This window comes from Orbicella faveolata, unplaced genomic scaffold, assembly GCF_042242905.1.
Source record: "Orbicella faveolata isolate gen_17 unplaced genomic scaffold, um_ofav_v1 contig_25, whole genome shotgun sequence".
Lineage (NCBI taxonomy): Eukaryota > Metazoa > Cnidaria > Anthozoa > Scleractinia > Merulinidae > Orbicella > Orbicella faveolata.
In genome coordinates, this window is record NW_028301553.1 from 8,635,694 (window position 1) to 8,648,294 (window position 12,601).

A 12,601-nucleotide genomic window follows, 5' to 3' on the forward strand; every position below is an offset into this window, starting at 1 on the left:
TGGAGCCAGTTGTCCGTGACAACAACGCAATTTTCACATTAAAACCTGGTGACCAAACTTTTGTTGCACCTTACACAACTGATCATTGTACTAGCACTAACCCAGGATTAAAAGTTAACTGAGGCATTAACTTTTTGGTGTCTAAAAATGTTTCTTGCTGCTTACGGTTTGTGTAGTTCAAGATTATTCCATCTCAAAAGTGAGTGACAAAGAGTATGAACAGAAAACCTCACCAAAAAGTAGTTACAAAAATGAAATAAGAACTCTTGTTAATCCTGGGTTAGCTTAATTCAGAGTTGAACAACCCAACCCTGGTTGTTGTGCATGCTTTTGAAACAGGGATAAGCTCTGACTGAGTGATTATTTTGGACCAAGGGTTTGATTTCAATTGTTTGTTGTAAAATGACCTGCTAGGCTTGTGTGTCGTAACACACAATGCAAAATTAGTTACCAGTTTATACTTAACTAGCTGTTGTGACCTCTTCTGCTGGTACTGTTTTAAGGGTAGAAAGACTAGTATATGCATGTACTGGTCATAGTTGTGGCAATTTTGCAGCAATGATTTTGACGAAGTGCATGTTGAGAATGTTAATAAGGACTAACAGATCACGGCAAACAGGTTCAATATCCAGTTAAAAGCAGTCAGTCGAGGCAGACCTACAATCCTGTTTGTTGTTTAAGTGCCTATGACTTTTGAGGTGTGAAAAGTAAATGTCAGATTGTAAGAGCTATTAAATCATAATCTTTTTTCAAACTCTTCGGCAGATTGTTATCGTGATTGCGATATAAATAGCCTTAAAAATGTCTCCAGGCCCCCATTGATCCATAGTTTACACTAAAACGTTCTGGAAGCTCCCCCGAGTCCATTCTTTCCGATATAGCGAAACAAACTTGGCATGGTATTCGGTTTGCATTCAACTTCGTTATAATTCATTTCATTTTGTCCTTAATGGAAGGGGGGTGCGGTTGATTGGAGGATCCTTGCTTATGTGAATTGGGTAGCTGTTTGTTTATGTTGCAAAGCTGTTGAATCACATGGGGAGGTTAACCTGCCATCTTTTCCTCGCGGCAGCAAGAACGCCTGATCGCAGGTTACCTGCTCATGGCTCGTCACGCAATCTTTCAGAGGTTGCGTGACGAGACATAAGAACGTCCACGAAAACAGTAGCTAACAGTGGGTGGTGAAAACTCGGAATTCCACCAAGACAAAACGACTTCTTTCTCCTACCTTAGGCTTGACCCATGCTTGCTCAACAGATCCTATTTTGCGTGTCTTCCCGGGCGGGATGAGAGAAAATGCCATATGCTGTAGCGTAGATAATAATGATAATAAAAACATCGTTAAAGGAAGTAGCACAGTATTCTTCAAGCATACGTTACGATTTAAGCCGTTGATAAGACAATCCACGAGAAGGCTATCGCTCAAAATGTTACATGCAATCGAAGATTTGGCTCTGTTCTCGTATACCGATTCACAAGAACCGATACAAAAGACCCAGCAATGTTCAACAGCTAAACAGAGGTTCGTAAAGAAAGGAGTACAATGGTTATTTCCTCTGTGTACCGGTACACCAGGTCACAACCGAAGATTTGTTTTAACACGTGAGTCACGCGATCTTATAAAGGCTCGGCTGCCAAGCAAGTTAAGACAACAGTCCGAGTACGGTATCTACGAATACGAAAACCACGTTAAATATATTATGAATATGGGTATGCAGATAGGATGATCTTATGCCGTTTTCCTGGTAAACTAGTCAACGTTTGACATCCTTAACCAGGATGATAGACGTAAATTACATAGCCGATGTTTTATATGGAGGTGTAGACTTTTCTCTGCCCGGAAATGGCGGAAAAGAATGCGCGGCGTTCTTGTCTTCGAAGCAGAGAATTGTTGAAACTGCGGTTTACGAACTCTTCACCTGCTTCGTCTTGTGGAAAATGCTGGGCAAAGTTTCTATTCCTGAGAAATTGCCGGTATACAGAGAAGGTACTGGAGTCGGCAAAAGACTGCTTTTAGTTGTGCATTGTTTGATTTTTGGCATCGAAATTGGTTTCAAGTTCGCCACGAAGCAGGTCATATTTCTTCTGAACCCTTGCCACGTTTTGACAGCTATTCAGGTAAGCTGTGTTACCATCCTTCCAAAAAAAAAAAAAAAAAAAAAAAATCGGCAGCCACGTTTAGAACGCCTCAGGTAAAGGGTCACACGTGAAATGTGTAAACTTCTGTTAATCCGAAAGGATAGAAAAGCTTTTAGCTCAGAAATTTGTCTGACCGTATTCCGAGTCAACAATCATAAGCACGCACTTCAAATATATCAAGACTTATGATCTATTCATCAAACTCACTGACGTTCGCGTTCTCTTGTATAATTTGGGCCATGGATAATTCATCCTTGGCTGATCCTTGGTATAATTTTGGGGGAATTTTATGTAGGTGGTGCTGTGCAATACGTTGTCTTGTGACGCCTGTTTTCGAAACTGCATGTCGCCTGTCTTTGATTTTTAGAGAAGTGTCACAGGAAGGGGTGGTAAGAGTGGTGGTGGTGGTGGTGGGGGGGGGGGGGGGAGGGAGGGGGGTGGGTTTTGCTGATGTGGACTCCCTGGAGCTGTGGTGAATGGTGCCTAGAAATCACCAAGAAAATAGTGGGTCTCAGAAACTTTTGAAGCAGTCTTAAAATCCCAGGATCTTTTGTGATGAATCTCAAATCTCGTTTTGTGTGTTTCCTTTTGTCTTGGACCCTGAAATTGTGAAGTCTCTGTCTTAGATTTTCAAACAAGGGTCTTGATATCTGGGCAAGTCTCAGATTTTAACATTTGTCTCCTCCCCCTGGGGATGTTTGACAGAAATTTTTAAATATGTCTGTTAGTGGTACAAGAATCCATTTCTGGCGCTGTGGCCAACCTGCACACAAGGAGAATATTGTGGAGAGAGCATCTGATTTCTGCAAGTTATACAACCAAAAGAAACCAGCAATACTGCAACACTACAAATACAATTCAGCAGTTTTCTTATGAGCCAAAAATGAGTGGTAGAGCTGTGAAAACAATGATACAGCTACTTACTGGTTTTAAAATGATCTTGAAAATTGTTAATTAAGAACAATTATCTGAATGTATTTCCAATCATTTGCTATTTTAAAAACCTAATTGATGTTGTGAAGCTCTTTCAGCTTGTTTCCTACTATATATTTACCAGAACCTGAGAAGGGTGAGAAAATGTTTTAAATAGTTTGAAAAAATGTACTATTTACTACAAACAAGCCTTAAGTTATATGCCTGTTAAGTAATATTGTTTCCACTTTTCTTACTAGATTTATTTGTTAGCAGTTCCTCCAAGTAAACATGTCTTGTGTGTTTTTAGGTGAGTATCTTACATTTTCCCAGATTAAATACTTGATTTACTTTTTATGTAGGGTTGCTCCATGGTAAATTGTCTTTGGTCACTGCCCTATCTGATACGAGCACCCTGTTTGACCACGTTGAATGAATTTGTTTAAACAAAGTGATTCTATTCTTGTAAACACCTTCACCACAATACAATTAACACCTCTTTCTTAAAAGTTAACAGCATTTTACCACCTCCACACCCTTAGTTTGTCGAGGGAGAAAAGATCTGCTTTCATTATGGGTGGTTCTTTGTATGGTAGATATAAAATTACATCTGTTTGTGTGTTTTGTTTTCTTGATGGCAGGATTCACAATTATTTGCTATTTGGTGCTTTTCAAGCACTCCTGTTTCCAGTGGTTAATACAAGATTGGTGAGTTCAAAATAATATTTACTTCATCCTTTGTGAAATACAATCATGCACACCAAGGTGCATGATCTAGTTGGCCTGAAAGCTCAGGCAGGATCAAGTTGCATATAATGTTGACATAATATTGATAGTTTGTTTTCTGGTGATGGACTTCATGATGCAGACTTAAAAGTCAGATACAGTATGACATCCTTAATGAAAAATACATTTATTTAAATACTAGCCCACTTATCTTTCAATCCTATGGGTTTCAGGGTTCAGATGTATGTTGTTTTAAGGCAGACGTTTGTTAGTAATTTGATGTTCTTAAAGGAGCTCAGTCACGGTTTGCACATGTTGAAAAGTGTAGCCTAAATTTTTCAAATTTGTCGTTTGCAATCTATGTTAATCTTTGCCATCCTTAACCATCCTTGTTCCTTTAATAATATGGTTTATTATTATTATCAGTCTTTGATGTTTTTCTATCTTACTAAACTATTATTTTCAGGTTTCCTTTGATTTAAAGGAGATTTTGTGCGTGGCCAAAAAAAAGACAAAACACCGTGACTGGGCCCCTTTAATACTGCAACATACATGTACTCTGAACAGGAGTGCCCATGCAAATTTATAACCAAATGAATGTAATTGAGTTGGACTGACTAGAGACGCTGCTCAAATGCTGAAATCTCTTAGTGTTGTTTTGTTTAAGAGGACATGGGAGAAGTAATCATGTTCAAGAATGAATACTGTCAGTAATTAACATACATGTAATTAAGGATGGTGCCTACTTTTGTTAGTGCGCACATGTTCTGTGCATCATGCAAGGCATGGTTTAGGCGCCATGCGCGTGCTGGGGTTGACATTGATGCAATCAACTATGCTACCAAGTACAGGACTAAAATGAAAGCAAAATATTCCTACTGTAACCAAATTAAGTTAATTAAAAAATGAACCTGTACTTAAACCAGGAGCACCAGTATGGCAGCATATCGCTAACCACTCTGTTGAGGTCTTCCAGCTGAAAACCTATCTGTAATCTGTTGAAAATTATACTGAAATCCAACTGTAAACATGTACCTGCAGATGGCGTAGTGCGCACACAAAACTAGTGCGAGAGACGCAAATGTCTTACTTACTGGGGAGGTGACAGGAAGTAATGTAACAGGCAGCATAAAAGTTCTCAAAAAAGATGAATAACTTTAAAAAATGCGTGATTACCCCTACATTTTATGTTATGAAATGAAGGTTTCAAGCGTATTCAACACATCATTAGTTTCTGGTTGTGAGCAAAAGGTATTTAGACTGTATTTTAGCTGATTGAGAGGAAGGCTGTCAGAGACACTAAGAGCACTGTTGCAATGATTTCGTTATTAAAAACATACCAAAAATGGTTTTTGCTACCATTTGCCATGTAGTTTAAAGATCTTTTTAAATGTGTTTACTTTTCTGTATGTTAAGGCGAATTCTAAGGAAATCTGTGAACAAATATCCTTTCCTTCTTTTTTCAGAAAAATGCTGATGTCAGCATTTTTGTTGAGGTTCGAGGCTGATTATCTCAAAAGAATGCGTGGATACCCACATTTTTCTTTGTGGATTCCAATAGCCCTTGGTTCTAACTTGGCGCAAAAACCTTTGTATTTAGTAGGCACCATCCTTAATGACATTCTGTTTGTTTTCAGTTGCCTTTTGAGGTTGCAGCATACTGGATACAGCACACCCTTATTCTAATTATTGTTCCTTTTTTTCTTGTCTCATGTCAAGGTATGTTGTATTAATAATTGTTAGGGTACAGGATTGTTACAAAGATTTGAAGTAGGTGGCTTCATTGTCTTGCAGGAGTGGGTGGCCGATTTTGCCCAACAGACTGGCCGGCCAATATCACCAATAACTGTCTCATTTCTTGTGTGCTGATTGGCTCATTTTTATCATCAATAAGAGTACATACGGATAAAGTTTTAATTTATGCAAGCTTTCAAGTATTATTATTATTATTATTTTGAATAAAATACACTTATCTTTGTTTACGGCAAGTTTACGGCTTCTTTTCCCCTTCATTTATTCCCAGCATTTGACCATTTTGGGGTCTTGTTATTGTAAAAAACAAATTGACATCAGTTTTTTATGTGTCTGTCCTCTTATTGATGATAAATTTTGTCATAACATTGTCAAAGTTTACTGCGGAACCACTTTGACAATGTTATGACACAATTTATCATCAATAAGAGGACAGACACAAAAAGCTGATGTCAATTTGTTGAATAGATAGGACCCCGAGCGCGTTCTGATTGGTCAAAAACCCATGTTTTATCAGAGTACAAAACATAGAAAAAGGGTGTTTTATTGTTTTTTGCCACATTACCTCTATATTATAAAGCAAATGAAGAAGCCTAAGCTGTGTAGTACACTGTGATAAAACACTCCGGACATTTGAGAACACTCGCAAAATGTAGAAAACAATCGCCTATGGCTCATGTTTTCTACATTTCCCTTGTGTTCTCAAACGCCTATTGGGTTTTATCACAGTGTAATACACAGCTTAGGCTTCTTTATTTGTTAAGTAGATGGTGATAATCACCTGCAGCCGAATGGATTTGACAACGCCGAGGGCAGTTGTGCAAGATTCAAACCTGATGCTAATGGTTTTGATTACAGATTTCAAACCAATCACATTCCAATAGTCACCTGTCCAACTGGTCAGCAACAGATAGAAGTAAGGGCCCTGAGAACCTAAAGGCAATGAAATTCAAAAGTCATACTTGTATTCAACCTCACGATCAATCTCTTTTGCTGCTATCGAAAGGTCCCTGTGTAGTATGTTTAGCTTAGATTGGCACCAAATTAAACATTTGTTAATGCTTGGCTGACCTCTATCAGGGAGAAACTCTGATATCCTTATACCGTGTATCCTTTCTTATTAGTGTTCATCTAATGTCTCTACGACAGGGCCATTTACTTTAGAACCTGTTTGGGACTTCACCTGGGCAACCTTGACGTTCACTGTGTTTTCATTCTACATGCTACTGTTTCTTCAGCCTTTAGGAATGGTAAGTGATAGTAAGTATAGCTATTTAATCCATGTATAATTTGCAGGAAAACAAGCCTTCATGCAGCTGAACAATGAATGAATGGTGAAAAAATACAGTGGAAGCATGATTTTTTGATCATGACCGAGGGAAATAAAAATTTGTTTGAAAAATTGGGTAGATCAAGAGATCTCGGGTAAAATTACAGTATTTGACTTAGGGGAGGGATGCAACTTTTGGTTAGAGTTATTAGGAGGTTCCAAAACTCAAGGGTTTGAGAAGTCAGGATTCCATGGTATGTAGTCATTAGTCAGTTTGTTTAGGCTAGCTGTAGACATTTCCGATTAGCTACGGTCTGATCTGAAGTAAAAGTTATTCAAAGTTATCAGGGACTTGTCATTCTGAGTTACTAGGGAATTAATCAGTAAGTAACAGCTGGTTAGGGGAAGGCTATTTTGTGAGCCTGCAAGCCCAAGCCTCGAGCTGTGAGCCGCGAGTCTGTTTTTGCAAGCCCTGAAAGGATCCTGCCAAAAAATCCAAAAATGGGCATAATGCCCTAATATGGTATTTATTACATGCGGGGTACCAATACCTGAAGAAAATGGATCAAACCAGGCCAACCAGGAGGAATTGGACTCTTACCATTTTTTATTCCTTTTCGGAATTCCCTACATAAGTGAAGAGAAGTAGGGCAGTGAACCGATTTGTCAAAAACGGAACGGCGATCCCGAACATTCTGATATACCAGTCGGAAAAAAACAAAATGGACCTTTCCATTTGACTTCTGACCAAAATTTCAGGAATCTTTGGCATAATGGTAAACACCTGCAGCCTTCATGTGTTGGTGCACTGTAGCATGGCAAGTGAGGTGATGGAGAGTTTTCCTCTCTTTTTTTAAAATTTCTACCAATTAAGCAGATATTATAGGACGGGCATTTTTCCCATCTTGCTTTTTGGTAGCTGCAAGCGAGGTAAATGGAAGTGTTGTGACAGCGTGACATTTCATAAGTTGACAACTAGGATCACGAGATTCGTAAACATCTGTAATCGGAGACACAAGTGATCTGTAAAATACACGTAGTTTTTTTTCGAGAGAACACAGAAAATAGGACGCGTTGTAACACTGGGGGAGAATTAAACAAGGATTTGTCGAGTACAAGTGAGGTGTATCCCACAAGTTTGGTACAGAGGTAAACTTTTGCTAATCTTTAATTAGTTTGTGAGTTGTGATTTTTTTCAGCGCAGTAAATTGTACTGACTTTAACTGGGCCGGGCGGATGGGTTTTATCCCCAAACTTTTGAATCGCTCGAAATAAGTAGTCTTCCAGTCCTTGGCCTGGTTTCCCAGGAGTCAAAACCATGGACAACTGGGAGCCAAAAAAAAAAAATAATAAAATAAATTATGAATCTTTTGTGGCAGTGCTTCTTGATATATCATCCTTATAATTACCTAAAATTTGCCTCACTTGAACGTTTCTCTGTTTATATTTGGATGTTAGTCAATTTTACATAATCAACATTTTGATATGAAAATTTGTGAGGGAAACTCAAAGTTTTACTCATATCTGAAACTATAAACTGACCTTCAAAATCCGTTTTGATACAGACGGAAAAACTACTTGAGTGGAATTTCATGCACGAAAGAAAATGGAAAACTTTTGTTTCTTCTGCCAAGTGTAGCATTTACTGAGTAAAATGTTAACGTTAAATTAAAAACTCAAAAAAACAGAAAAAAAAGCGTAGTGGCTCGCGAAAGTAGGCTCGTGGCTTGCGGCTCGTGGCTCTGGCTCGCAGGCTTGCACATTAGTTACACTCAGCTGGTTGTGTCCTTGAACATGGAAAGCACCTGACCATTCATGAGTGGTTCAGGTCCATAGCTGATCTGTTTATGATCCCCTGACCGCTTACTTGTCTAAGAGCTGGGGCCCGTTCCTCCAGGGTCCCCAAACGTTTTCGCACCTGAAAAGCCGTAGCAAAATCTCAAATCTTTTGACTACAGAGCTGTTTTATTCATATATTCCTAATAAGAAAAGAGTTTCTCTTCATACAAGAAGTTCCAGGTGTATTCACCTGTCTGTCTTTAAATACCGATTAACTAAAAATGGCTTTTTGGGCCTGAGAAGATTACGGGGCTTTTGAGAAACGGGCCTCTGGTTTTCACTAGCGATGAAGTGGGAGATGGAGTCAGAATCATAACAACGCTTATGAACATGTAAAAATCAAAAATGGGAGTCCTTAGGGGAGCCATAAGCTTGAGGGAATTGAAGTCAGAAGAATTGGAATGTTTCCATTTTCTTCAGATTCCACTTACGAATCCAACCCTTATGATCCAGTGCAAACAAGATTGTAGGAGTCCTAAGGAGAAGTGGAAGAACCTACCAATCAGGATGCCTGGAATCGAGCATTGTAATTGGTTGTTCTTCAGTTTCTGCTTGCGAATCCAACAATCTAGTGTTTTGCTTCTGAGTCCATCGGTTTGATTTTCGCGAGATTGTATCGCTCTACACTTCTGATTACAGCTCCGACTCAACTTAATGTAAATGATCATAAGAGAGAGTGAATGTTATGTCCAAGAATAGTCTATCTAGTGGCATACAGCCATAACTTGCAAAGGAGACTACTCATGAGTAGTCCCTTTTTCACTTAGTCTGTTGTATGACACGAAACAAAATTGTGAGCAAAAAAATGGCTGCACAAAATCTCGGGGGCAAGGAGCACATGAAAGGATGGACTACTGACTAAGCCAATGAGTTAGAATTATGTGTTGCTCTCACAAAGCAAAAACATGATTGGCTAATGCTGGAGCATTGACAACTAGTTGTCAACGCATCGTCGACACTTGGGATGCTTCATATGGTTTTGATAATTTTGATGTGGGACGTTTTGTTGGAATGTTTATTTCACTTTCCAAAAACAGAATCCTTGAAACAGGACCAAATTAGCTTCTTGCCCAAGGATTTCTTTCATGTCGTGAATGACAGACTTAGTGAAAGAGAGACCACTCATAGTCTACTTCCAAAGTGACACAAGTACTCTCTGAATCAACGTTGGAGATAACAAGGTTTCTTTTCTTTCACAGCTGCTTCATATCAACCTCAACAACATGGTGTGCCCAGCAGTTAGCGACCCATTCAGTGGTCCATACTATCGAATTATTGCCTGCTGCCATCAGCCTGTCATGATATTTTTAATAGGAAAGATATTTTGTTTGGTGGGGCACAAATTTGTTGAGGCTTTGTATGCACCACAGTCAAAGAAAACAGAATAGCATTATGACAAAGCTTGGACCAAGGGAACTTGCTTATGCACTTTTCGCAGATTTTGTTAGATATTAATTGGTAAAACAGTTTTGCTATTTGCTGTACATGTAAATAATAACAATAATTATTGCTTAAAAATGCCAAAAACCCAAACAGCTGAGGGATAGAAACTTCGTCTAAAACCACTAACTGTGCCCTAACTAATTAATGCACAATTCCCATTTAGCTGAACACTCAAAGATTGAATAGCCCAGTAAGAATCTCAGGTGGGAGGCAGGGAGTCCCATATAAAAAAGACGGGGATTCTTGTCTTGCCTTTTGGGGGTTAAAAAGTGGTTCAGTTTGCTTCCTCTTAGGGTATTCAGCCTCACAAGGTCCAAAGCAGGAGACTTTTAGGGTACTGACCTGAAAAAATATGAGAGGAGATAATTTGTTGTTTTTAAGAATTGGTATCTCTTAGGGGTCAAAACAATTTCTTGAGGCCACGCTGGCCACAAAGCAGCATCTTGGTACCTCTTTCGGGCGAAAGAAATGTACAAAGATTTGTTGCATGTGCACAGCTATTGTTTTGCCCATTAACCTTTTGTTTGGTAACATTCTTGTTGCCGTTGTCATCCCGGTTTGCTTTAGCTCCCTATTAACTGTACATGAGAATTACACAGCCAGGAGCTGTTAAACCACAACTATGCAATGAGCTAGAAATAATGTTATACTTCTTGTGAAAGTATCAGTTGCAATTATGTTTGCTCAAGTAAGTTTAATGGATTTTTTCTAGGTTAACCAATCAGCTATTATTTAATAATAATTATTAAATAGTGAATTGACTCCTGTTCAAAAGAAAAACAAACTTGGTACAAACATGGTACAAACATAACTGAGTTTACATCATTTATTTTTAATATACTTTTAAAAAGTATTTAATTTACTTGTAAAATTCAATTGATTTTAAGTTATTAGAATCCTTTTTTTGAGGTAGTCTTCATACAGACAATGTTGGCCTTTGTCACAAATTGATCCGTGTGTGAATCAAATTCTGAAGCCAAGCAAGGTGCAAGTATCATAATCTATCCAAGCGACTGTTGAATCTTCATAATAGAGCATGTTTTCTGTTTCAGAAATTTTGAATGAAGATCTTATCGTTTTGCTAATCTTCAGAAATCTTTTGTTTGCCTATTTTAGGGAGGGGGGCTGGTAAATATAATACTTTGTGAGATGTTAGATGTAAGATCGGACCAAAATTTTGCAAGACATATTTTCTGAAGTACTGTTTGCCACTCCTTGTAATTGTTTATAGTAGCCACTCAGCTGTGTTCTATTGAAAGTCCATGAATCTGATTGGTTTTCTAATTGTATTCTATTTAACAATTAGATTATGAGCTCAAGATTTCTATCGTGTGATAGTTGATGAGGGCGCAACCCGAGTCAACTATCACGCATAGAAATTGTTTTAGTATAAATCTACTAGTCGTTCAAAACTTCATCTAAATCCTCTTCACAGACACTTCGAAAACGAAAAGCTGTCAGTTTGTTAACAAGGGCACACTGCTCTGCTACTCGCTATCTATCCCAGAATAGATAGTGAGTAGTGTAGCCGATCAGAGAATGGCATTTGCAATAGAAAGCTAGTAGGTTCATACTAATTTCTGATAGACAGCAATCATATTAATATATGCATGCTGCTTTTGAAACTGAAAATCAGTCTTAATTTTAGGATTAAGAAGACAAAATTGAAGTTTTTGTGCAGTGATCCTTTAGAGTTTCTACTCAAACTAAACAATTACACTACTCACCCATATTTTCTGTGAGTGATAGTCAACTTGGCTATGCCTCAGTGACTACTCACTCACAGAAAATGAGGGCTAATAGTTTACTTGTTAAATAGCCTTTAAGCACTGGAATGCATGGAAGACAAAAGAAGTGAAAAGATTGATATAACTGAATTGTTACCAAATCATTGATAGCAGGAACACTTTGTTTTGACACTTTAGTTTCTAATTATGTCAATGATATATTTATTTTCAATTGTTCATGCGTCATCATTGAAGATAATTTATTGGCAACAATATTTTTTTGATATCTCATTAGTAGATTTGAATTTGACTGCGTTTTAACTGCTTTCTATTTGTCTGCATTTTAACTGCTCTGTAGTAAATACCAAACTGATGAATAGTCTAGTTTAAGTTAGGTTGAGGGAACTTTAATTTCATGCCATTCAAATATCGTAGAGATGTTTAACCACACCAGAAGCTTAATATGTAGGATTTCTCTAGCATCAATTATTTGTTGAAAACCAGAAGAGTGCAGGACCTCAATAAAATAATAAATCAACTTTGTGTAACAAGGATGAGTGCATCATCATTTCACATATTGAGTATCCTGGGTTGCCGTTTTTGTTAACTTCCACTATTATTTAAGCCCAGTTACCAAGATGTTTCATCCCTAGCCTGTTCCAGAGACATTCAGTCGGTTGGGTAACAACTTTGCAAAAACAGCAAGAGGAGAAAACAATTGGGGGAGGGTGCCTGTTTTTTCTCTAGTTGATTTTTGTATTGATCCCAACTAACCAAACAACTGGAACAGGCT

General features: G+C 38.1%; 1 protein-coding gene across 1 annotated transcript; it reads left to right on the plus strand.

Annotated features, from left to right (window-relative positions):
* Positions 1-889: 889 nt before the first annotated feature.
* Positions 890-12,359, plus strand: LOC110050303 (transmembrane protein 164-like). Its single transcript, XM_020756218.2, has 6 exons — positions 890-2,118; positions 3,312-3,361; positions 3,693-3,759; positions 5,415-5,496; positions 6,679-6,779; positions 9,838-12,359. Exons 1-6 carry the CDS (start codon positions 1,780-1,782, stop codon positions 10,024-10,026), a joined length of 828 nt encoding a protein of 275 aa, XP_020611877.1. The 5' UTR covers positions 890-1,779; the 3' UTR covers positions 10,027-12,359.
* The last annotated feature ends 242 nt before the right edge of the window (positions 12,360-12,601 follow it).

Excerpts from the sequence above, each read along its gene's own strand:
- LOC110050303 (XM_020756218.2), top strand. The coding sequence starts at position 1,780 with ATGATAGACGTAAATTACATAGCCGATGTTTTATATGGAGGTGTAGAC. Across the intron at positions 2,119-3,311 it reads ACGTTTTGACAGCTATTCAG|ATTTATTTGTTAGCAGTTCC; the intron begins GTAAGCTGTGTT and ends TTTTCTTACTAG. Across the intron at positions 5,497-6,678 it reads TTTTCTTGTCTCATGTCAAG|GGCCATTTACTTTAGAACCT; the intron begins GTATGTTGTATT and ends TCTCTACGACAG.